Genomic DNA, 22857 nt, shown 5'->3' on the forward strand with positions numbered 1-22857 from the left:
GTGGTGGGGTTGGGGCATTTCTAAATTGCATTTCAGGAGGTCCTTCCTCATGGGAAGTGGTGCTGGAGCTGGAGTTGGGCTGGGGTTGCTGGGAGCTGCTCCGTGGCCATAGGAAATCAGTGCAAGCACAAGCATCCTCAACGCTCCTCCTTCCCTTTACACAGGTCTTTGGATGCTGATCCTCTGCCTGGAAAGAGAAATTCCTGCAGAAACCTCCTTGTTGGCCTGCCTCCCCTGGACACATCCCTCCACCCGGGTCTCCAAAACCTGCCTGCTCCTGTGGCATCGTGCCCGATTTTCCTGCCTGCGAGAGCTGAGCTCGTGCCTGGCATGTGGCTGCCCTCCCTCATGGTGCCCATGCTCTGAGGGAGGATCCACCCCCCTGGCCATGCAGAGCTGTTTGGAAAGGCCCTGGAGTGCCAGTGAAGGAAACCAGTGAAGAAAGATGCTGAGGACAAGGCTCCAGCAGTTCTGCCTCCACCCCCAGCCCAGCTGCCCCATGCCTGGCGAGGCTGAGCAGCCCCCCTGTGTCCGTGGGACAGCCAAGGGGGACACTGAGGGGGACAGGGGCTGTTGGCAGGAGAGGGGGAGCAGAGAGGGGCAGAGCTGCCCTCAGCTCTGGGATGCTCCAGCCTCCAAGCCAGGCGAGCAGGAGGCACAGACAGGACTGCTGGGAGGGAAACCAAGTGGGAACTGCCAGAGGGACCTCAGGGGGCTCAATGGGGATGCACCACAACCCCCATTGAATGGCAGCAGCCTGGCCTTGGCAGAGGAGCCTGCAGCCCCTTCCAAGTGCCCTGGCTCTGCCCCAGAGCTGCCCCCTGCAGCAGACAGCCCCACAGGCAATCCCAGCCAGGAGTGGAAAGTGGTGAAGATCCAACGGGTCCTCATCAACCCTGACTTTGAGCCAAGGAAAACAGGTAAGAGAAACCCCCTTTGGCCACTGTCCCCCTGGGAAAGGCACTACTGTGCTCCTGGTGAGAACACCCAGCTCTTCCCAGGGCAGGACTTTCCCTGGGTTAGAGGTCCCAGGCTTCCAGCAGAGCTGCTGGGACTAATTTAGCTTGAGATGATCTCTCTGGCCTTAAAAATAAGGAGGAATCTGTGGCTTTTCTCGGGAGGGGGGTGGGAAGGCAGCAGGCGGGTTCCCACTGTCTCCAGGAACTCAACCCATCCCTCAGTGGGGCAGGAACAGGATGGACTCCCCAGCCCTCACCCTGGCCATGGGGCTTGGTGGGATCCTGCCCAAGAGCAGCTCCTGTGGCACTGTCTGGGACAGGGACACCTCTCCTCCACTGATTGGGCATGGCCAAGCATTCCTCACATGGCTTTGAGCCATTTTTGTCAGCCCTGCTTTAAAAACTAAACGCTTTATTTCAGGCTGGTTGGTTCCTACAGTGCTCTCTGCCATCACCTCACTTCACAGCCCATGCCACAGCTGTTCCCATAACTGTCCCTTCAGCCATGGTGACACAACTACAGGCTCATATCTAGGCTTACTGGGGCTGCTGCCATGCCTGGAATGCCCCACATCCCTGTGGGCGATGCTCCCACAGAACCCATCCTCCTACAGGCATTGGGCCCATTTTTAAACCCCGCTTCCACCCTCCTTTCTATTTTGCTCCTGCCCAGCTGTTATCTCAGCTGTCACACAGGTGTGTCCCTGTCCCCACAGGATGGCATTATCGGATGCTGCTGCTCACTCAGAGCCTGGTTTTCCCAAGGCAGCCCCCAGGACTGGGTGGGGTGGGACCGACTGGGGATGCTTGCCACCAACCCGGTGTCCAGAACCCACTCCCTGCCTTTTTGCAGTGTCAGGCATCCTCCAAACCAGCGGCTCCTGGATGGGACACAGGCTGGGAAGCTCAGCCAAGCCCTTTGGCTCACAGCTGCCCCAGCAGCATCGTGTTTCAGGGCTCAGCACACAAACCAGATGGACCCAAATAGTCTTCCCATTTCTCACTGCTCCGGGATGGCAGATCTGCGGTGGGGAAAGGTCAGGCCTGACTCTGTCCAGGCTCAGCATTTTCCTAATCCGCCCCACCATCCAGCACTTTTGCTGCCAGCCTGGAATTTTAAAGTAACTCAACAGGTTTGTTGGAAAGAGTTTGTCTGTCCCGTTTCCTCCCCCTCCAAGTGAGATCACCACCAGCCACTGCCTGCAGGACCCGTCAGACTTTCCAGAGCCTGCAGGCAGGATGTCACTGAGGGTCCTGAGAGCAGGTCTGGGACCTCACAAAAAGCCTGCAGGTTTGGGAAAGAGAGGTGAGAGGAAAGAGCAGGTGCCCTCATAATTAACACTAGGGCTGTTCCTGCTGCAGGCTGTCTGCAGGAGCATCCCTGGGAGGTGTCAGGGACTTGCTCCTCTTCTCTTTAGCTGCCATGGGGTACAGGAACCTCTTCCAGCTTCTTCAGGAGAAGAGGGTGCATCCATCCACACCCAGAGTGGTACAGGGCTGGCCCTGGGAGCCGGGAGCCAAACGGGAGCCCCACCTTGAGCTGTATGGGCCCACCCAGGCGGGTCCCAGGTGCCCCTTTGGTCCCCATCCAGCAGCCCAAGGCCAGGCTGGCTGCTCTCAAATATCCGGCACGGCGGCCCGGGCTGGTTGGCACCTCTCAGGGCAGGCTGGGGAGCGCAGGAGCCCCGGGAAGAGGCAGAGGCTGGGAGATGCAGGAGGCAGGACTGGTTTCTCTGTCTGGTGTGCAAATAAACGGAAGGTTTCACTCCCTGGGGGCTGCAGAGCCAGCGCCAGCCTCCCTCAAAAACCAGGAAAGCACAAAAAAGCGCAGAGGGGCAGGAAGAAAGGAAATTAGAAAGGCAAAAAAATCAAGCCAAGAGCTCATCCTGAGGTGTGGACAGGCACGGGAAGGGGGTGAGGCGGGTCTCACCCGCAGCCAGGGAGCTCTGCAGCCCCAGTGGGGTGATGGAGGTGGGAGGTGATGCTGGCTCCCCAGGGATCGGCTGTGCTTCCCTTGTGGCTGCGAGCAGACCACCCCTGGCAGGGAGGATTCAGTACTGCTTCCAGGAGCTCCCCGGGGCACTGACACCGGTGCTGGAATTTTGTCTCTGGATTTTTGCCTCCATCCAAGTGCCTCAAAACTTTAGGCACTGAGGAAACCTGCGGAAAGGGGAAGCCCTACACCCCCATCAGCTTCTGGAACGTAAGGTGCTGCGGGGGAAGGTGGGAAGAAGGGTGAAGAGCTGGGTAAGGGGATGTCCCGGGATGGGAAAGAGGATGCTCAGGACTGTTAAGGGGAATGTGCAGAGCTGGGAGAGAGGGATGCCCCAGAATGGGATAAGGGGATGCCCCGGAGTGGGAAGGGGATGCGGGGAGCTGGGCCAGGGGATGCCCTGGGCTGAGTAAGGGGCTGTCCAGGCTTCTCCCCCCCCCGCCCGCAGCGGGCTCAGGGCAGACCCAGCCGGGACGAGAAGCAGCGGAGCAGGAACATCGGGGGCGGCAGGGCGGGGGGGACCCGTCCCGTCCGGTCGGTCGGTGTGTCGGGGCAGGGGCAGCGCCGGCGGGACCCGCCACCCCCCCGGCCCGGCCCCCGCCCGCCTCCCCCGGGCCCGCTCCGAGGGCGGAGCCGCCGCAACTTTCCTGCCCGCCGCCTCCTCCCGGTGCAGTCGGGCTGCGCGGGGCGGCGGCACCGGCACCGCGGGTACGGCGGGGCTGGGGGGGCCGGGGGGCAGGGCCGGGGGGCTCCGGGCGGGTGCCGGTGCAGCAGTGCCGGGGGAAGGAGGCTGTGCGGGCACGCAGAGCGGGGTGCAGGGGATGGGGGTGTCCGGGGTGCCGCAGTGCTCAGGGGGTGCTTTGGGGTCCGGGTGCACGGGGGGCACGGGAGTGCGTGCCCGGGAGTGCCGTGGGTGCCGTGGTGGGCGGAGGGTGGGCGATGGGGCGCGCACAGCCGCGGCTGAGCGGGGTTTGTCCGCAGCGATGAGCGGGGCAGGTGTCGCTCCCCTCTGCCGGCACACGGGTGTCCGATGTGGGGCGTGGGAGGCACAGCGAGGACACGCGGCGGGGACGTGGAGGGACGTGGAGGGACGTGGGGTCCTCCTCGGGGCTCGCAGGGTCGCACCTCCCACGTCTTCCCAGGCGATGTCCCCTGTCCCCTGCGTCAGGGACGTGACCTCCCCTGGCCATGCCACCCATGCTGGGGACAAGAGGTTTGGCCCTCGGCTTGGCAGCTAGCAGGATGGATCCTTTACGGATTGTGCAAGGGACAGGCCAGGGCCCCGTTCGTTCCGCTGCCCTCCCCGCTCTGCCCACCCCTCAGGGACACTCGGAGCCGTTTGACCTTCTCCGGCCGGGCCAGCGCCGCTGCCTCGGGGCACCGGCCCGGCGGGGCTGTCCTCGGGACCTGCAGCCCGGGATGGGTCGCAGAGAGTTCCAGCAGCTTTGGGCACTATGGGGCTGGGACTCACTTTGCAGGCAGGATGGATGGAGTCTCCGTGGTACCCGGCCGTGGCACGGGCTGGTTCTGCAGGGCTGTCTGGGAGAGGTCTACCCGGCTCCAGTTGCCTTTTCCAAAGATAAAAGCTTGATTTTAGCCTGCTGGGGAAGGTGCTGCCTCCACCTGTGTGATGGCAACAGCTTCTTCTTGCCCAGTGTGTGCACATGTGGGGCTGGGGCTGCTGACTGCATCCCCCAGGAAGTGGGGATGGGCAGGGGCAGACAGCCCCTTTGAACTTAACCCCCACCACCCCCTTCTCCCCCCGTGTGGGGATTGGGTGCCCCAGGACTTGCTGCTTGGAGGCTGTGGGGCCATTTCAGCAGGATTGAGTGCTGAGTGCTAGGCACAGTTGCGAGCCGGGAGGAGCATGGGGGGGGCAAACAGCTCCAAATCCAGCAAAGCCCCTGCGAACAGAGCTCAGGGAAAACTTGCAAGCGCAACGAATTTTCTCGCTGTGCCACATTTTTGTCACTGGCAAAGGCACCCGTGTGGAGAGGCCCAGCACAGAGTGTCTGCCAGGCAGGCGAGGTTGATCCCACCACAGCACCCACGACTTCAGCCGGATCTTTATGGGGTTGCAGGGCCAGCACAGATAAGAACTTCATGGAGGTTTTGTATCTGGGGCATAGGAGGGCTGGAAGCTGGGAATGAGGCAGAAAATTGTCATCTTTCTATCCATATGTTTGAATCATATCCGTTTCTAGCTAGCTCAGCTGCCTGTCTGTGCTACCCTCCGTGTTTTCCTAGCTGCAGATTATTTGGGATAACTGGGAGCTGGAGGGGAATGTGTGCACAGACTTAAATGTGTGTGAGTTGGTACGCGTTGCAAAAAAATCCTGCACAGCTGTAGCTGGGGCAAGGGGCCAGCTTGCTGCTCTGCCAAAAAACCTGCTTACATTTCCTCAGTGTCCAAAGTCCTCAATGTTTGGGTGAAAACACTGGATGTCCTCTCCCCAGCATTGCCTGGCTGTGGATGTGCGCTGGGGGTCGTGTCAGGTGGCACAGGGCCTGTCCCTCTGGAAACGGGATTTGTCTTGGTTTCACTCTTGGTTTTGCCAGTGGGATTTTGCCAGCAGGGTTTTTGCCGTTTGGGTTGACCACAGAAGTCCAAGAAATGTTTGGAAATGGGGAAAAGTGCCTGCTGGTTATGGATGTGGGTGCTGTGTCAGGGGTGGTCTGGTAGGACACCCTGAGTGTGGTCAAGCTGGGCTGCCCAGCAGCATGGCTGAGCATCCAGACTGGGAGCAGGCCAGGAACAGAGCCCAAAGGGAAGAACTTTGGCGTCACCTGCCAGCTGTGACTCCGAGATTTCACATGACCTGTGGCACCCTGCAGGTCATTAAGACTTGGGTCTGCAATCATTAAGACTTGGGTACCTCTTGTCTTCTGCATACAAGGACTTCTCAGCAGGCACAGCTTCCAAGTCACTCTTTTTCCTTCCTGTGGCATCCCAGCCATGTCAAGACCATCACTGAATTTCACTGAATTCATCAGTTCAGCAAAACTGCAATTTAAAGCCAAATCTTCATCCCATTCCAGCTCTCGGAGTCCATCTTAGGGCAGGATGGGTCACAAGCCATGTCTGATACATCCTTCACCTTCATTTGAGGTCAGATGGTGATTCCAGCCTTTCCTGGCTGCACTTCAGACATCCTGCTTTAGCACCCTCCAGGGGGATCCATCCTTTGCATGGAAAGCTGAGATGGAAGGAATTCTTTTCCCCCATCTGCCCAGGAAGTGAGAGTAACAAAAATGCCTTTCATCACCTTCGTTATCCTCGCTGTGGAGGAAAGAGCAGTGCACATGCCGTGGGCAGGATGACTGACAGCTCGGCAAGAAGCTGCTGAGCCCTGCACTTGGGGGATGTTCAGGAAGTCACCCCTGGAGCAACGGAAAACCTACAGAGCAAGTGCCTATATAAATATATAGATAGAGATCTACGGGCTTGTGTGGCCAGAGCTGGAGTGAGTTAAACCAGAGCAGCACCTGGGGCTGCTCGTGTGTGCAGGGCTCTGGCAGTTCCATGGGCACAGGGGGCACCTCCTGCAGCATCGGCACAGGGCCCTGGAGAGGGCTGGTGGGGCTCCTTGTCTTGGGAAAGATGGGACATTCAGAGAGGGGAGATGTTTCCTTCCTGAGGGACAGTGTCATGGGAAGGGAAGGAAGGAAAGAGAAAGGAAAGGAAAGAGAAAGGAAAGAGAAAGGAAAGGAAAGGAAAGGAAAGGAAAGGAAAGGAAAGGAAAGGAAAGGAAAGGAAAGGAAAGGAAAGGAAAGGAAAGGAAAGGAAAGGAAAGGAAAGGAAAGGAAAGGAAAGGAAAGGAAAGGAAAGGAAAGGAAAGGAAAGGAAAGGAAAGGAAAGGAAAGGAAAGGAAAGGAAAGGAAAGGAAAGGAAAGGAAAGGAAAGGAAAGGAAAGGAAAGGAAAGGAAAGGAAAGGAAAGGAAAGGAAAGGAAAGGAAAGGAAAGGAAAGGAAAGGAAAGGAAAGGAAAGGAAAGGAAAGGAAAGGAAAGGAAAGGAAAGGAAAGGAAAGGAAAGGAAAGGAAAGGAAAGGAAAGGAAAGGAAAGGAAAGGAAAGGAAAGGAAAGGAAAGGAAAGGAAAGGAAAGGAAAGGAAAGGAAAGGAAAGGAAAGGAAAGGAAAGGAAAGGAAAGGAAAGGGAAAGGAAAGGAAAGGAAAGGAAAGGAAAGGAAAGGAAAGGAAAGGAAAGGAAAGGCCATCACCTGTTGAATTTTGGACTGGACTCAGGATAATGGGTGGAAAGCAGTTCCCAGTGCCCTTGGACACATGCAGTAGTTTTACTTTCACCTCCTTCCTGCACGGCTTTGGCTGCCTTCAGCCCTACACCCCTTTTCCTTCTCCTCCCCAGCACCTGGACATTCTCAGTGCATTCAGCTCCCTCCCACCTGCTGAGGGCTGGGGAAAAGGACCAAACAGAGCCCACCCAGGGCTACCAGCTGTCAGGAGATGGCAGAGAAGGATAATGGAATGTTCCCTGTGGCTGGGAGGGGAGTGTGTGGTGTAGAAACTGCCCCAGGTGGCAGAATCCCTCCAGACACCATGGCACATGGATAAAGGCTCTTGCACTGGGTGAATAACCTCATCCCATGGCTCAGGCTGCAGCAATTTCCTCTGGACTGCCAGAGGCTTCAGTGCTCTTAATCCGTGTCATCAAAATCGGATGTGAAGAGCAATTCTTACCCTCAGCATCTCAAGCAGTATCCTGAGGGTGCTGGAAGACTGGAGGGGAATGGGCATGGATGGAAATGGATTACAGGTGGTGGATTAATGGATTTTAGGTGGTAGAGTCCACACTGCAGCACACCCCAGCCCAGAGCCATGCTGTGGTGACAGCAAAGGATAGAGACACCCAGGGACAAAATCCCGGTGGGCAAATCCCGGTGTTGTCCCGGCTACGTGGGAGCGTATCTGGCGGCTAGTCCAAGCAGGAACGGGCTGGCCAGGAGCTGAGTCATCCCTCCAGCACGGAGGAGATCCCTCAGGGCCCCTCGTTTGCTGTTAAAAGGCAGTAGCAAGAGCAAGAGGCTGCGAAATGGCTCCGCCGAGAGCTCGGCTTCTGAGGCAGCCCGGCCGCCGAGGAAGCGGGGATGCTGCGCTCGGAGCACGAAACCCGCAGACATCTGGAGCCTGGGGCTTGTTTCTCAACGGCTCCTTGGCCGTGTTTCTGCTCCGTTTCGGAGATAAAGGCGGCGAGGGTGACCCCGCGGAGCGGAGCCGCGGTGCTGGCCGCCCTCCAGGCAGCCCGGCCGGAGGAAGCGGCGGCCCCGCTCTGGCCAAGGCAAACAGAAACGGGCGCTGAACAAACAATGCCGGGCTCGAACCGGGCCCGCTCGGGCCGCCGGTGTCGCCGCTGCCGCCGGGCTCCTCGTCCCCAGCAGGGTTTCCACTGGTGTCTCTGCCCCCTCTGCCCGCCGCCCGGATAAATCCCTCCTGCTGGCAGCCTGAAGAGTTCATCCCGAGCATCCTGCACACCTGAGCTCTGTGCGAGGACTTGCTGGGTGCTTGCTGAGGGAGGCAGGAGGGATGAAGGGTGAGGAACAGGAGTTGCCCAGCTTCCTGCAGCCCTCCTGCTTACCGTGGGCTTGCTGGAAGGATTTGGCTTAGTCATCCATCCCTTTCCCTCGCTGGTAGGCTGAGCCGCTGCTGAAAATATCCTGGAAGACTCCCAAGCAGCACAGAAGGCAAGAAAATGAGGAACACATGAAGGAAGGGAAGACGGGAAGGCATGGGATGGGAAGGAAAGAAGAGCAGGGCTGGGAGCTTGGCCACCCACCTCCCTGCTGGGGCCAGAGACAGAGCAGAGCCACCCATCAGAGCCATCCCGGCATTTGGAGAGGGGCTGCACCCTTGCTGGGCGCGGGGGTGACGCTGATGGTCGGCGCTGGTGTCTGTGCCCAGCAGTGGGCTCGGCAGGGTGGGGCACACCGCCCTTCCCACGGGTACTTTCGGCGGGGCAAGCTCATAGGAAATTGCTCACGCTGAGAAAATGCATTCCCGGCAGCTCCACATCCTTTCGGTCTTAGGGAAGGGTTGGTGCCCTGACCTTTGTCCGGCGCAGGAGAAGCCCAGAGGCGCTGGGCTGCTCACTCGGGGATCGCGCCAGGCTTTTAGCACATTGCTTTTAGCGCTTCTCTGGAGCCCCGAGGCGTGAGGGCGGCTCCTCCCTGTGTCCGTGTCTGTGACCAGCTGGGCAGGATCTGCACAGCTTCTGTCGGCTGCTGCCATCTCGTGTTGCTCCACAGATGAGTCTCCCACCAGCGCTGCCCACCGGCCCTGCTGCGAGGGCGGCGTGGGTTGGCACGTCCCCGCTGCCCCCGGGTTTATGTCCTGCCCGCTGGGGGCTGAGCACGCCGGGATTCGGGATTCGGGGCTGGGGGACACACGCTGGCCTCTCCCTCGCCGCTGCCTCTTTGAGCCATGTGAGCTGCAACCGGAGACCTGCCCCGAGAAATTCCTTTCCCGTGCGGTCAGCGCGGTGGGTGCGCAGAGCCCAGCCGAAATACGGGCTGGGATGCTGGAAACGACCTGAGTGTCACTAGGTGTCCCTTGGGATTTCCCATCTGTCCAAGCATCTTCGTGAGGGCTGTGCTGGGTCCCCGTTGTCCCCGGACCGTGTACCCCAGCCCGGGTGAATCTCACCTGCCAGGGAAAGAGTTGGGATGCCGGGGGATAGCTGGAGGAAGGGCTGCCAGTCCTGGGCGGGGAGAATGGACACCCCACATTCCCTCTGAGGGTTCTAACCCCCTCTCCTCTCTGCCAGGTCTCTCCCGCAGCGCCAGCCTCTCGGAGAAGGAGCTGAAGGAGGCGAAGGCGCGGAGCCAGCGGATCGCGGCTCAGCTCACCACGGCGCCCGGCCCCGGTTCCAAGGGCGTGCTGCTGTTCCACCGGCGCCGGCAGCGCGTCGAGGGGCTCACGGGGGCCGGGCATGGCGGGGGGCTGCCCCTGAGCCCCGCGCCCCAACCTTCTCAAGGCACCATGGAGGAGAGCCAGCGGCAGGGCATGAAGCCGGAGCCTGAGCAGCCTGGCAAGGCAGGAGAGGGGATGCTGGCAAACGCCTCCCCGTGCCAGGAGCTTCCTGCTGAGGCCCAGCAGGTCCCACTCAGCGTTTACCTGAAGGAGAACATGGCATCGGCCACCACCAACGGCGTGCAGGAGCAGGCAGCCAGCGGGATGGAGAGAGGGCTGGAGGGGCTCGGAAATGCAGGAGCCCCTGCAGGGCCGAACACGGCGGCTCTTGTCCTGCCACGGAGCCCCGAGGAGGGGAAGAACGTCCAAGTGCCCGGTGAGGTGCCCGGTGAGGTGCCCGGTGAGGTGCCCAGCGAGGTGCCCAGCGCACCAGCGGGGACAGCCACAGGGATGGCACCCCCAGCCGGGCAGCAGCAGAACGGGACACAGGGCCGGCAGTACTACGAGGTCCATCTCACCCTGGCCAAGCCCAAGCCTGTGAAGAACCGGACAGCCAGACCCTTCGGCACCCAGGCATCCCCCGCCAGCGCCCAGCCGGCCGAGGAACCCCCTGCCCCCGAGCTGCCCCCACCACCAACCTATGCAGAGACCCTCAGCAGCCCCCCACCCCTCACCCGTGTCCGCTCCCCCCCTGCCTACTCGGCCCTGTACCCCAGCCAGGAGCAGAAGATGCTTCCAGATCCCCTCCTGGCCTGCGGGGTGAGCGGACCAAACCCCTTGCCCAAAACAGGGATCCTGGAGGAGTCGGCTGCCCGGAGAGCCAGCAGAAAGTCCATGTTCACCTTCTTGGAGAAGCCGAAGCTGAGCCCAAACCCCGACCTGCTGGACCTGGTTCAGAGTGCAGACAGCAGGAAGAAGCAGAAGGAGCAGGGGGAGCCCAGCGCCGAGGATGAGCCCTTTGCCCTCGGGGCTGAAGCTGCAAACTTTGTCCCCAACAGCGCAGCCAGGGCTGTGCAGCACCTCCCACCGGCTGAGGATGCTCCGGCATGGTCCTCCTGCCTCAAGTCTCCCACCATCCAGCCCAAGAAGAAGCCGCAGCCCAGCCACATCCTCACTGAAGCGAGAGGGAAGGGGGCTGAGCTCTTTGCCCGCCGACAATCCAGGATGGAGAAGTTCATCATTGAGGCTCCCTCCCAGCCTGAGCTGCTGCGGTCCCCATCACCCACCATGTCCCTGCCTCCCTCCTGGAAGTACGACAACAATGCTTACCTGTCACCCATGGTCTCCAGACGCCCCTCCAAGAGTCCCTGCAGGCCCTCCAAAACCCCTCCTGCATCGCTGTACGGCAACAACCTCACGGAGAACGAGGTGTCCCAGAAGGAGCTGGAGATCTCCAGGCACCAGCCTTACCAGCTCCAGTCTTCTCTCTTCATCCTGTCCCCATCCAAGGGGCCAGCAAGGTCCATGCCCCAGGAGGTGCCTCCACCCAGACCCTCTCTTCCCGACTCCTACCCCTATCCCCAGCAAGCCTCCTGCCCGACCTCTCCGTTGCCTCGTTCCCCAGTTTGGCATCCCCCCGTGGCGCCCAGCTCTGGCCAGCCCGCGGCCAGCCCGTTCCCCGGTGCTGCCGGGGCTCTGGCCCTGCCTCACGAGAGCCGTGCCAGCGCTGGAGCCCCGGCCGAGGCGCTGCCAGCCTCCCCGTGCCGCCTGCCACCCCGGGCCAAGGTGGGCTTCCAGGCACCCCGGCCCTCCTACTCCACCAGGAATGCCGGCATCGAGCCCCAGGTGTGGAAACCTTCTTTTTACTACAAGTAGTGGTGGCAGAGAGAAAAACGCAGCAGTGCTAGGCTGAGTCCTCCCTAACTGCTTGTGGGAGTGCCAAAAGCCACACCAACCACAAAAAAAAAAAAAAAAAAAAGAAAGGTGAGGGGGGCGGGAAGAAAAGAAAATAGAAATGAGAAGTGGTTGTGAGGCTGCAGCGCTGGGACAGTGGGTGACAGGCGCTGCTGAGCCCCCGGTGCAACAGGAGCTGAGGAGTCCCGGGGAGGCAGCAGGAACTGGGCACAGAACCTGCAGGATTCCCAAAGAGCCAGCAGGAGCCTGCCTGTCCCACAGGGCTGCTCTTGCTCTTCTCTCACCTGGAAACTGTACAGAGCATCGTACCTCTGGCTCCCTCCTTTCCTCACCTCCGGCTTTTCCAGCTCTCAGAGCTCTGCCTGCTCCTTCACGTCCCCTCTGTCCTGAGCTCTTCTCAGCTTCCTACCAAAGCAAACCTGGAGGGACACACTGCCTTTCTGCCTCACTGTGCCTGCTCCTGGCTCTCCTGCTTCTCCTTCAGGATCTGTCCTCATTTGCCTCCTCACTGTGGAGGAAGAACTGCATCCCTCGGGGAATGACAGAGTCCGGTGGCACTGGGCCCAGGGTCCTGGTGGGGTCCCTGTCCCCACCCGGGCTCAGTGCTGGAGCTGGGGTGGGCAGTGCTGTGTGGCACTGCTGGAAGCAAGGGATGTGCTGGGATGAGGAGGGTGCCGAGGGCAGGGCTGCTGGGTGATGCTCAGCCCAAGGTTTGCCATCCAGCTGTGCCTCTGCCCATGCCCTCTCACCACTTTCCCCATGGTGCCAAGTTGCCTTTTGACTGTGCTTTATTTCTCCTGCATTTTTCTTTTTTCCTCTCTTTCTGAATACACTCTCTGCGCTGTCACACCTGGCTCTTCTCATTCCTGCCGTCTGGGGAGCAGTGCTGGGTGACGGATCCTGGGGCAGTGCAGGGGGGGCTCCGAGCATCCCCCAGAGGCAGACTTTAGGAAGCTGCAGGTAATGACAGGTCCTGGGACATATTCTGGGCAAGGATGATCAACAGCAGGCTCAGCCTGCTCCCATCTCCTTGATGGGCGAGGGGGTGTAGGGTCAAATGCGTTTTGGGGACCCCTCGCAGGGGTGCAATGCACGAGGAGACATCCACAGCTCCTGTGGGGCTGTGCTGGCGTGAATCTTACCTTGTCACCCTCCTGCCGCTGTACCCCTTCATCCCCCGAGTGGGGTCACTAACCCGCTCTCTGTCCCTCTCCAGGACAGGCGCTCGTCCCTCCCTGCATCCCCCACCTGGACGCCCCGGCTGGCGCGGCGCCCGGGCAGCCTGGACGGCTGGGCCAGCCCGGCCTCGGTGCCCGAGCTGGACGAGGGACCCCCCAGGTCCCCTCCGTGGAGCGAGAGGTCCCTGTCCCCGCTGCGGCAGGACGCGGAGCCCCGGGCCAGCCGGCAGATGCAAGCGCGGCTGGCCAGGAACATCATCAACGCCGCCCGCAGGAAGAGCTCCTCTCCCAAAGGCGGGGGGCCGGAGAGCTGCCGGCCCTTCACCCCCATCTCTGCCGGCCCCCCCAGCCTGCCCCAGTCGCCCCGGCTGGGGCCGAGAGCGCCCCAGGCTGCCAGCGGCGTGCTGGGGAGCCTGGGCAGCCCCTCGCCCACCCCCAAAAGCCCCCTGCGATCGCCCCGGGCAGGCAGCCCCCAGTGCTGCGCCTCCCCCGGGATGCCCCGAGCCGCCTGGGCAGAGGGTCGCCGGCTCCTGCTGCCATCCAGCGCGTCTTCCTGCCCCGTGGCCAGGCTGTCCCCCGGCCCCAAGAGCCCCCTGCCATCCCCCGTGGTGGCTGGGCGGTCTCCGGCCAAGCGTTGCACCTCCCGGTCCCCGACGGACTCGGACGTCTCCCTCGACTCCGAAGACTCGGGGACCAAGAGCCCGGGAATCCACAGCTTCAACCTCTGTCCCCGGGGCTGGACCGGCAGCCTGCGGCTGAAGACGGGGGCTCTGCCCTCGGGGGCTCCCTGCACCTCCTAGACAAGCCAGCCCCCGCCACAAAACCCTCTCCCTCGACAGGTCAGCCCGGGTGATGCCACCCTCTCACCCCCACCAGGAACGCACCAACCCCCGGGGCTGAGGTCCCCAAAATTGTCCCTTCGGAGCTGCCACGACCCCTGCGTGTGCCAGAGGGGTCAGGTGCCTCCCGCCCGCCCGCCATGCCATAGCCCGCTCTATTTTTACCACGCTAACCTTTCGGGGCAGGACTGCGTGGTCAGCAGGCAGGACGGGCAGAGTGGGGGAGCCGGCCCCCCACTGCCCCTCCTCAGCAGTCCCTGCCTGCAGGCCAGCCCCATCCCGCACAGCCAGCATGGGATGGGCTTGGTGGTCCCCGTGAGCCCTTGTCCCCAGCTCCCAGGTGTTATCCTGGGGTGCCACTGCAGATCTGCTTCCCTGGGGGGCACATCTGTGCGTGTGGGCTGCATCGATTGGATGACAGGCTCTCCCAGCGGCTCCCAGCCTCCAGATTTGGCTGGTGTCAATTAAAACCACATTTTGGAGAGGAAAATTTTATTTTTAGTTCCAGCTCCCCAGTTCTTCACTACCTTTTTTTTAATATTTTTTTTAAACTTTTGACTCCTCCTCAAAGAAATTCTCCCAAATCCTTCTTTCCCTAAAGACCAAAAAGAGCCAAAGTTATTTATTGCCATGTTAAGGGGGCTGTTTACAGGTGCCCTCCCGCTCTGCCCAGATCAAGAGGGAAGCCCCATCTTGTACCTGTCACTGTCCCCAAACCCAAGTTCACCACATCCCCATCCCCACTCCAGTGGGATGGAGGCACACACAGGAACCAATGGGTGCTGTGACAGCCAGGACAGGTGGGGAACTGTAGGAGCTGAAAGAAATGGCAGAAGTTGCAGAGAGTTTGAGAGAGGTGTTGGCACAGAAGGTGATTCTGAGAATGTCGGTGTCCCCACACCTGGGGGCCAGCACTGGGAAGGAGGTTGTGTTTGGGCTGCCAGGGCTCTAGCATATCCCCATTCACAGAGCCCATCACCCTTTCCCTTTCCCCAGGACACGCTGTTGAAGCCAGCCCACCCCTGATCCCTGGAACAGCTCCACACTGCAGCTGCCCCTCCTGGAGCACAGCCCCCATTCCTCCAGGACACATCTCCCCCCTTGCTCCAGCAGCCGCCAGGGCCTTCACCACACCGCTGTGTACAAGTTCAGAAATAAACCGCCGTTATTCCACCCAGGCTGGCTCTGATCTGTCCCCATGGTGGCCTGGGCACACATGGCACACGGCCACCTCCTGCTGCTGCTACATGTCCCCAGGGGTGGGCCCTGCTCCGTGCCATGTCTGCATCCCTGTGGGTCGGCCCTGCTCCATGCTGGGTGGTGGTGTCCTGGTCCCCAAGGGTCAGAGCCCTGCTCCATGCCGGGATCATGGCATCCTCATCCCTGAGTCAGACCTGTTCCACGCAGTCCCCAAGGGTCACAGCCCTGCTCCGCCCCCTTTCTCAGCCAGAAATAACTTCTGTCCCGTGGCTGGACCTTGGCATCTGGGCTGGAGCCCAGGACGGGTCGGGGCGAGCAGCAGGAGCCCAAGGGTGCCGCGAAGGGCCAGCAAAGGCCACCGAGTGCTGGTGGCTGCAGCTTGGCTTCAGCCTCATCCCCAGCACAGCAGGAGAAGCACCTTCAGTTCCCCAGAAGCATCTGAGGTATCCCCTGGCCAGGTAGGGAAGGTGAGGTCCCACGTGGGGCTCAGCAGGTGGGTGGGTTAATGGGGTTTGAGGATGTCCTTGGAAAAGGGGACACCACCACTGTGGGGGTCAGGGAATAGTCTCCCTGGAGGGGGGCAGAGGGAAGGATGGGGTGCAGGTCCCTGGCTGGTTGTGTGGATGGTCAGTGCTGAGCTCAGGGCTGGCAGGGAGCTGTGTGCCAGGCACCCCAGCCCCACGGGAGCCCCACGGGAGCCCCACGGGAGCCCCAGCACCACAGGGCCCTTAGGGGAAGCTGCCCTGCATCAGCCTGAGCTGAGGGGTGCCAGATGCACCAAACAGGGTGGAACAGCACCTGGGGAGCTGAGACTCACGGCAGCACAGGAGGGCTCTGCTGCAGGCGGCAGCTCAGGGGGCTCAGATTGGAGCTGGTTTCCAGCCGCCTCTCCACAATGGAGCTGAGTGGTGCCGTGACCCTTCTTGCTGCTGGCTGGGCTCAGCAGCTCCCTGCAGGTTCAGGGCTGCAGCCCCTGCACCCTCGGAGCCAGCAGCTGAAAATAGCTCTGCTAAGGTGGGGCGGTAGCCAGGGCCCCTGCTCGGCCAGCACCTGCTGCTCCGAGAGAGCTCAGGGCACAAGGACAGCAGCTCACCGTGGGCAAAGACACAGGCAAGGACAGTTTCTGCCCTAAAGAAAGGCAGAGAGGAAGAAGGACAGGCAGGGGCTGAGGGGCAGCGTGATTTGAACATTCCCTATGTCTGTTGAAGGGGACATAGAGCGGTGCAAGGAGATGCTTGGGGATGATGCTGACCAGGAGAGATGCTCAGCTGAATCCTAACGTCTCTCTGGGGCATGCCTGGGGCTGACATGTTCCCATTGTTGGTGTCATTCCTGGGGTGCCTTTCTCTTCCAGCCAGACAGGATCCATCCCCCTTCAACAGAGCTGCCCCAGGAGCACGGCAGCGAGTGATGGCCATCATGAGACCGGGCCCTGAAGATGGTAAGGGGGTGCAGGTGTGTCACCAGCCCCAGGGCAGTGCTGCCTTCCCTGCCTAGGGGCCAGACCCAGCTCTGGTTGAGGCCACTTGCCCTGTTTTTGCTGGAACAGTCCAGGCATAGGGTGGGAGAGGCTGCTTGAACCTCTGGAGCTCCCTGACAATCCTCACATTGAGGAAATGCCAGTCCCTGGCGTGGGCAAATGGCCCAGCCACAAACCAGAGACCCCAGCGAGGGCATACACGGTCTGTGCTGCCTTAGGGGTCCCCAACACTGCAGCATCCTCAGCTGTAGCTGTGCTCTCCCAGCCTCCCCAGAGCCCCAGCTGGACCTGGGCAAGAAGATGAGCACAACACACGACCTGATGATCGAGGAGCTCTCCCTGCCCCACAATCGCGGCTCCCGCCTCTTCCAGCAACGCCAGAAGCGCGTGCAGCGCTTCGTCCTCGAGCACCCCAGTGGCTCCAGGCAGGTGGGTCTGGGGACAGCCCTTCCCTGGCCCACTGACCCCACCAGGAATTCCTTCCCTGGCCCTTGCAGCCTTTCCAGGGAAGCAATTCCTGGTGGGGTCAGTGGTCTCTCTGCAGGGCAGACATGGTTGGCTGACTGCTATGCAGAGGTGAAGGGAGAGGAGAGATGTCCTGGTGGGCTGGGCACTGAGATGGGCAAACATGGGGTTCAATATTCACCAGAGAGGAGGGGGATGGTGCTGATCCCCCTCTGCACCCACTCACTGTCTCCTGCAGCTCCCAGGGCAAGGGGCAGGTGGCTCACACCACACTGGGAAAGGTGATCCAGAAGGAGCAGTGAATGAACAGATGGTGAGTAGATGGAGGAAGCTCAGAGGTGCTTTCAACCACCCCCTGAGTCCCAAATGGAGCAGGGGGAGCTCCCCCTCTGCCTGTTAACTCTCCCCTCCACAGTCAGGTGAGAATGCTGGGGGCCAGGAGAATTATCACTCTGAGCTCCATGTAGCAGCATCACCCCAAGGTGGCCCCCCAGAAGTACCCAAGAAGTCAGAGAAAGTCTTGCACATGAGCAAAGTCCTGAACCCCAGTGCCCTGGCCCCAGGTAAGTCAATGCTTCCTGTACCTGAACCCAACCCACTGTGATCTCAGCAACATGGGGCTGGGGGCAGCGAGCTGCTGCTTGCTCAGGGGTCTGCCCTACCCTCCTACAGAGATTTTATGTGTACAAATGTGTGTGTGTGTACACATATATATATATGTATGTATGTTATAGATACTCATTCCTGCCCCAGTAACAGGCCATGGCCATGCAGAGGCTGCTCCCAGCCCCCTGCCTCAGCCTGGCTCTGCCCCAGCAGCCCACACTGTCTCTCCCCTGCACAGGGTACTCGAGCCCCCTGAAAGAAATCCCCCACGAGAAGTTCAACGTCACCGCCATCCCCAAGGGCTACCGGTCCCCATGGCAGGAGCTCTTTGGTGACAGGGACAATGCCAATGCCGTGTATGGCAAGGACCCACCGCCCATGAGACCCCCTGCGTGGGACTTCAGGAGCTTCAACAGGTAACAGGGGCAGACACCACCAGCCACAGCAGCCCTTGGCCAAGCCCTTCAGCCTCGAGGAGCACCCACCATCCTGCCTGGGAAACGCAAACATTGATGCTCTCTTTATACCCCAGAGGGGCACAACAAGGGCTCAGGCTGCTCTTTTCCTACTCAGGAGCTCCTCTGTGGCTCCCTGCAAAGGTTCCTGCCTCCAGCAGCTCTCCCCCACATCTCCTCTCAGCTCCATTACTGGGCTCGCACAGCCTTAAGCAGCTTGATCTCACTGGGTAACCTCAGGGGTGAAATTCGGGAGGACCAATTCTTACAAACATGGCCCTGGAGTAGGAATCACTCCTGTTCCCAGCTGGGCTCAGCTCTGGGCTGCATGGAGGAATGACACAGTGCCAAGTCTCTAAGCAGTGGGGGTATAAGGTTAATCTTCCCACAGAATGCCAAGAGGTCACCAGATTCCTTCCAAACACCTGCTTGAGCCCAAAGCCTCCAGGCCAGCGGGTTTCTGGTGGCTCAGCCTGGCAAGCCCCGTGCCCTGTGGCTGCTTCTGATGGAGCACGGCTGGTGCCTCCTCACACCTCCAAATTACACTGGGGTCAAGGTTGGGACCCTGGAGCAAAGCACCAGCAGCACATGGCAGAATAATGAGAACTGAACATCATCCCAGGGAATCAGCAAAAGGAGTCCTGTCTGTCTTCCTTCCTGAAAGCCTCTGTCATGAGGATTGAATTACATTGGTTTTGGTGGCCTGGCAAAAGTTATCTTCCAGCAGGCAAGTTCCCACTGGAGTTTCCCCCAGGACACAGCACTGCTCCCCAACAGCCCATGTGCCAACAGCAGCAGCTCCCCTGTGCCCACCCCAGGGCTGGATTTGAGGCAGGGGACACGATTGCTGTGCTGTCAGCACTTGGCAGAAGGGGCTGTGGGGGACCACAACCTCTCCTTGAGGGAAAAGCCATCCTAAAGGGCAGAGATGAGCCTGGCCACAACCGTCCCTTTGCTGCTCTCCTCCCCCTCAGCCCTGGGGCTTTGCCATGGGGCTCTCCTTGAGGAGCTGGAGCCAAGGAGGTGCTGCAGGGGGAGAGCAAGGGGCTGCTGCAGACACTTGGCTCTTTTCTTCCAACATTTAGCCATGTTTCTGCCTCAGGATTTATTTATGGACAGGGACTGAAGCAAGGGCATGTTTCTGAATAATACTCTACCCTGTACCATTTCTCCCCTCTCACACACTGCCTTTCTATTTAAAGTCTTCAACTGTAATTTAATACAGATGGATGCTAATTTAGCTCCAAGCCTCTTACCACCTCCTCTAATTCTTCAGTGAGGCAGGAAGATTCAGAAAGCCAATCTGCTTCTAACTGGGCTTTTCACAATCTTCCAAGCTTTTAAATCACTTCTCAGTTCAAATATCAAGCACAGAAAACCAAACTTTTTGGAACAAACTGGCTATCAAAAAGCCAGTGGTCTTGCCTAATGCTAGCTGAATCCCAGCACAGCTCTCATGGGTCACAGAGCAAGGGCAAGTCCACCATCTCCACAGTAACTGCATTAAAGCAGGCTCATTTACCCCTAATTTTGAATATTCAGACTGTGATGCAAAAACCTGGGCCACCTTGCTAAGGTGTGCTGCCTTAAGAGAGAGTGAAAACCAAGCTTTGACAAAGACTCTCTTTTCCCAAAAGAAAGTTCTCAGAACAAACTTCTCTCCTTTGCCTTTCCCCCTCTTATTTCTCCTCTGTTGCAAAACAATGCCACATTATTCATGTTCTAGCTGTGCTTCCCAAAGCAAACATTCCCAGTTTTGCCTCACTGATAGCTCAGCCCCTATGTGCTGCTCCAAAACCAACATTCTTGGCTTTTTGGGGGCTGGCACACTCTTCCCCAGTCCCTTCCACATTTCTCCAGAAAGAGATGACAGCTCTTGCCCCCACACTGCTCCTCCTGTTAGTCATTGTTCAGGAGGAGCCGTCCCAAAAGGCGGGATGGAGCCAGGGCCAACAGAGCTGCATGTGCTGCTGTGATCCTGAGCAGCGCCAGCCTCAGCCCTCTGCAGGACACAGGAGCTGCACATGAGGCACTCTCAAGACCAGGGGTTTGTCATTATCACTGGTCTCGGAATCTAAGCCCTTCCACGTGCAGAACACTTCCACTCACACCCAGGTATCAAACCCCACTCTCCAGGCTTGCCAAAGCTTGAGTTGAGGTGGGCTCTGTACCAGAGAACCACCTTGCTGGGCTGGTAGGGCTCTAACACTGTCCCGGGGAGGAAGAGGAGGGTTAGGCAATGCAACAGGCATTGCTAAATTGTGCTGGCCTCAGTAAATCCAGACTTGTTTTTTCTAACACCTTCACAATGGCCTCTCCTTGTGACTAAGTGTGCCTCTCCTTGTGCTGCAGGACTCCAGCCCCGTTTGACAGGGCGTTGGTTGGTGAGCTGTTCTCCCTGCCCACCGTGGAGCTGGATAACCTGAGTGTGCTGGAGGTGATTTCCCACAGGCCCAACTTCAACAGGGTGGCCCAAGGCTGGGTGCGGATCCTGCCGGAGAGCGAAGAGCTGTAGGACGTGTGTTCCCTTCCCCATGGCCATGGATGGTTCCCTCACTGGACTCGGACACTCGCAGGGGAGGGGAGGGGAGGGAGGGCAGGTATCCTTTGTGGAAGCTCAGCTGGTGGGCTTGGGTTGTTATCTTCAAGTGGGTTTGAATGAGCTCAAGTGTGGGACCATTCTGAATTCTCCTTGCAGTCAGTGCCAAGCCAACCACCCAAGTCCTCACTGTTAATCCAGCAGATCCCCGCAAGCTCCTGTACAAAACATCCTGTACAGCCCATCCTCTTCCCTGCCTCATGGAAAACAGCAGCACCACCAGCTGCAACACACCAAGCTGCCTCACTGCATCCTCACTGGCACCCGAGACTTGCTTGGACAGCTGGTGCTTTCGCAGAGAAATTCCATCTTCAGGACAGCTCTGCGTCTGTGCTTCCAGTCTGGATGCAGAGAGGAGATGATAATGGAACAGCAGTAGCAAAACAAGTTACTTGAGGCATTGGCATGTTTAAAGCAGCTACCTTGAGCTTGGCTGGACAACAAAAACAAACAAAGGAGTGGGAATCTACCTATTTTCCAGCACAGCACAGCCCAATAGAGGGGAGAGGAACACTGGAGTTGTGCCCTGTTTTCCAGAAGCTACTGGCTAGCACTTGGCAGCTATTTCCCCTTTCCTACTGCTCTTTGCATGTCTTGCTTGAACATTTAATCTGGGCTCTTTGAGTGATTTATGACAGATTTGCTTCATGTAGTTGGTCAGTGACCAGGCCCTGCCTGGACCCGCTGCCCTGCAGAACCACACCAGTGTGAGGATGCTGCCAGGGTGTTCTGGTAACTTCAACACCAGCAGGAAGGAAAAGCTGCACAGCTGTGCCTCCAGAGCAAGCACAGGCTTCCCTGGGAACGTGAAAATCAGCAATGAGGATCCAACTACACCAGCATTTCCAGCAGTGACACACAGTGGGACAAGCAGCTAACAACAGCCTACAGTCACTGGAATACCTGGGGAACCCCATTCACAAAAACCTCTGACTCAACACAGGCTTCCTTCAATTGCTTTTGTCAGGTTCTTAACGTTACCTTTGCTTATACTCCCAAAAGCACCAGGATAAAAGTTCTTTTCCACCACTGTGGTTAAATGGGGCAAGTAAATGTTGTGGTAGAAATGAAGTTAGCAGCTCCCTCATTTGTGAAGTTTGCAACGCTGTGCAGAGGAAACCCCACGCACAGATTCTGCTGCCTCAACATATTCAGGTGGGAAGCTTTCATTACTCTGTTTCCCACAGAAGCAGGAGGGGGCAAGCAAACAGAAAGATAAATGGCTTGTTCCTTAGAAACAATAAATCTATGATGCTTAACTGCTGCCCTGTTCCAATTCCATTTCTCTCTTTGTCCAGCATCTGCAGAACCTAGGCACCCTGGGTAACTGCCCAGAAATAATAAATAAATTGGGATTATGCGAAGCCTCCTGCATGCCAAATCTCTTACAGCACTCATAGGTCCTGGCTACTCTGTGCCAGAGCAGTGGCAAATGCCACAGCCCTCTCCCATCCACCAGCAGCCTCTGCTGTCCAACACCACCCTGGGTGAGCCCTCCCCTGACAAAAGCAGAACTAATTACCCACAGCCCAAGCCCAGCTCTTTCTCCAGAGAAAGCCAGCCTGTGGTGCCACAAGTGCTACACCTCCTCTGACAGCCTGGCAGGGCTGGCACCATGATGGGACCCAGTGGCTCTGTACAAGACAGCACATGAAACTAAAAGTGGATGTGCATGTCCTTGCCCATGTAGGATCTTGGCTGTGGCAGCAGTCACATAAAAATCAGACCAAGCCCTCAGACACTGCACTCCAGGAAGCTTGGTGATGAAAAATTCTAATATTTTTATGTACTTTTTAAAAAACAAGTAAATGAAGCTTCAGAACAGGCCCCATCCTCTTATGAAGATGTCCACAGACCCCTTACATGAAAGCAGCTAATAAGGAGATAAACCTAAAATCCTCAGCCACATGTACACAGACCTCACTCAGCTGCAGGCTCCAGGCAGGATGCAGTTGCTCCAAGGTCACCACTACACTTGGAGCACAGAAAGTTTCACAACTTATCAAAGCAAGATGAAGTGGGACCCATGTCACATTAAGGGGATGCTGTTTCACAGGCCCTGGAGAGCCCCAAATCTCCCCAAGAGCAGCTGCAATTGCATTCTGCACTGCCCTGCAGCCGCAGGCAGCACAAGCCCGGGCTCTGGGGCAGAGGGGGCTGTCATTGGCTAAATCAGCAAATGCTGACCTGTCACTCCACATCATACCTACACTGCCTGGGGGCTGCTTGCTTGACCCAGAACTTGTCTTGCTCAGGATGTGCAGGATTAGAAGTGATGCGCTTAAAAAGGCTTTGTTTTCTTGTCTT

The 22857-nt window shown here is 58.8% G+C and overlaps 2 protein-coding genes across 5 annotated transcripts; both read left to right on the plus strand.

The window, feature by feature from the left end:
- Positions 1 to 238: 238 nt before the first annotated feature.
- On the plus strand, positions 239 to 14918 carry SYNPO (synaptopodin). The gene is made up of 3 exons (XM_030283945.4): positions 239 to 920; positions 9729 to 11659; positions 12945 to 14918. Exons 1-3 carry the CDS (start codon positions 446 to 448, stop codon positions 13704 to 13706), a joined length of 3168 nt encoding a protein of 1055 aa, XP_030139805.4. The 5' UTR covers positions 239 to 445; the 3' UTR covers positions 13707 to 14918.
- A 180-nt stretch (positions 14919 to 15098) lies between these two features.
- On the plus strand, positions 15099 to 21814 carry MYOZ3 (myozenin 3). 4 transcript variants are annotated; one of them, XM_030283946.4, is made up of 7 exons: positions 15099 to 15403; positions 16304 to 16386; positions 16691 to 16854; positions 17129 to 17203; positions 17306 to 17453; positions 17735 to 17912; positions 20304 to 21814. In XM_030283946.4, the coding sequence occupies exons 1-7, from the start codon at positions 15114 to 15116 to the stop codon at positions 20464 to 20466; spliced, it is 1101 nt and encodes a 366-aa protein (XP_030139806.4). In that variant the 5' UTR covers positions 15099 to 15113; the 3' UTR covers positions 20467 to 21814. The 4 variants fall into 4 exon arrangements, with proteins under 4 accessions (XP_030139806.4, XP_030139807.4, XP_030139808.4 ...); XM_030283947.4 differs by having other exon boundaries at positions 15314 to 15403; positions 16300 to 16386; XM_030283948.4 differs by having other exon boundaries at positions 15323 to 15412; positions 16300 to 16386.
- The last annotated feature ends 1043 nt before the right edge of the window (positions 21815 to 22857 follow it).

The sequence above is a fragment of the Taeniopygia guttata genome, chromosome 13 (genome assembly GCF_048771995.1).
Source record: "Taeniopygia guttata chromosome 13, bTaeGut7.mat, whole genome shotgun sequence".
Lineage (NCBI taxonomy): Eukaryota > Metazoa > Chordata > Aves > Passeriformes > Estrildidae > Taeniopygia > Taeniopygia guttata.

Coding starts and splice junctions, on each gene's coding strand:
- SYNPO (XM_030283945.4), top strand. CDS start 446: ATGCTGAGGACAAGGCTCCAGCAGTTCTGCCTCCACCCCCAGCCCAGC. Junction 921..9,728: donor CTTTGAGCCAAGGAAAACAG/GTAAGAGAAACC, acceptor CCTCTCTGCCAG/GTCTCTCCCGCAGCGCCAGC. Junction 11,660..12,944: donor ATGCCGGCATCGAGCCCCAG/GTGTGGAAACCT, acceptor GTCCCTCTCCAG/GACAGGCGCTCGTCCCTCCC.
- MYOZ3 (XM_030283946.4), top strand. CDS start 15,114: ATGGCATCCTCATCCCTGAGTCAGACCTGTTCCACGCAGTCCCCAAGG. Junction 15,404..16,303: donor CTGAGGTATCCCCTGGCCAG/GTAGGGAAGGTG, acceptor TCTTCCAGCCAG/ACAGGATCCATCCCCCTTCA. Junction 17,913..20,303: donor GACTTCAGGAGCTTCAACAG/GTAACAGGGGCA, acceptor CTTGTGCTGCAG/GACTCCAGCCCCGTTTGACA.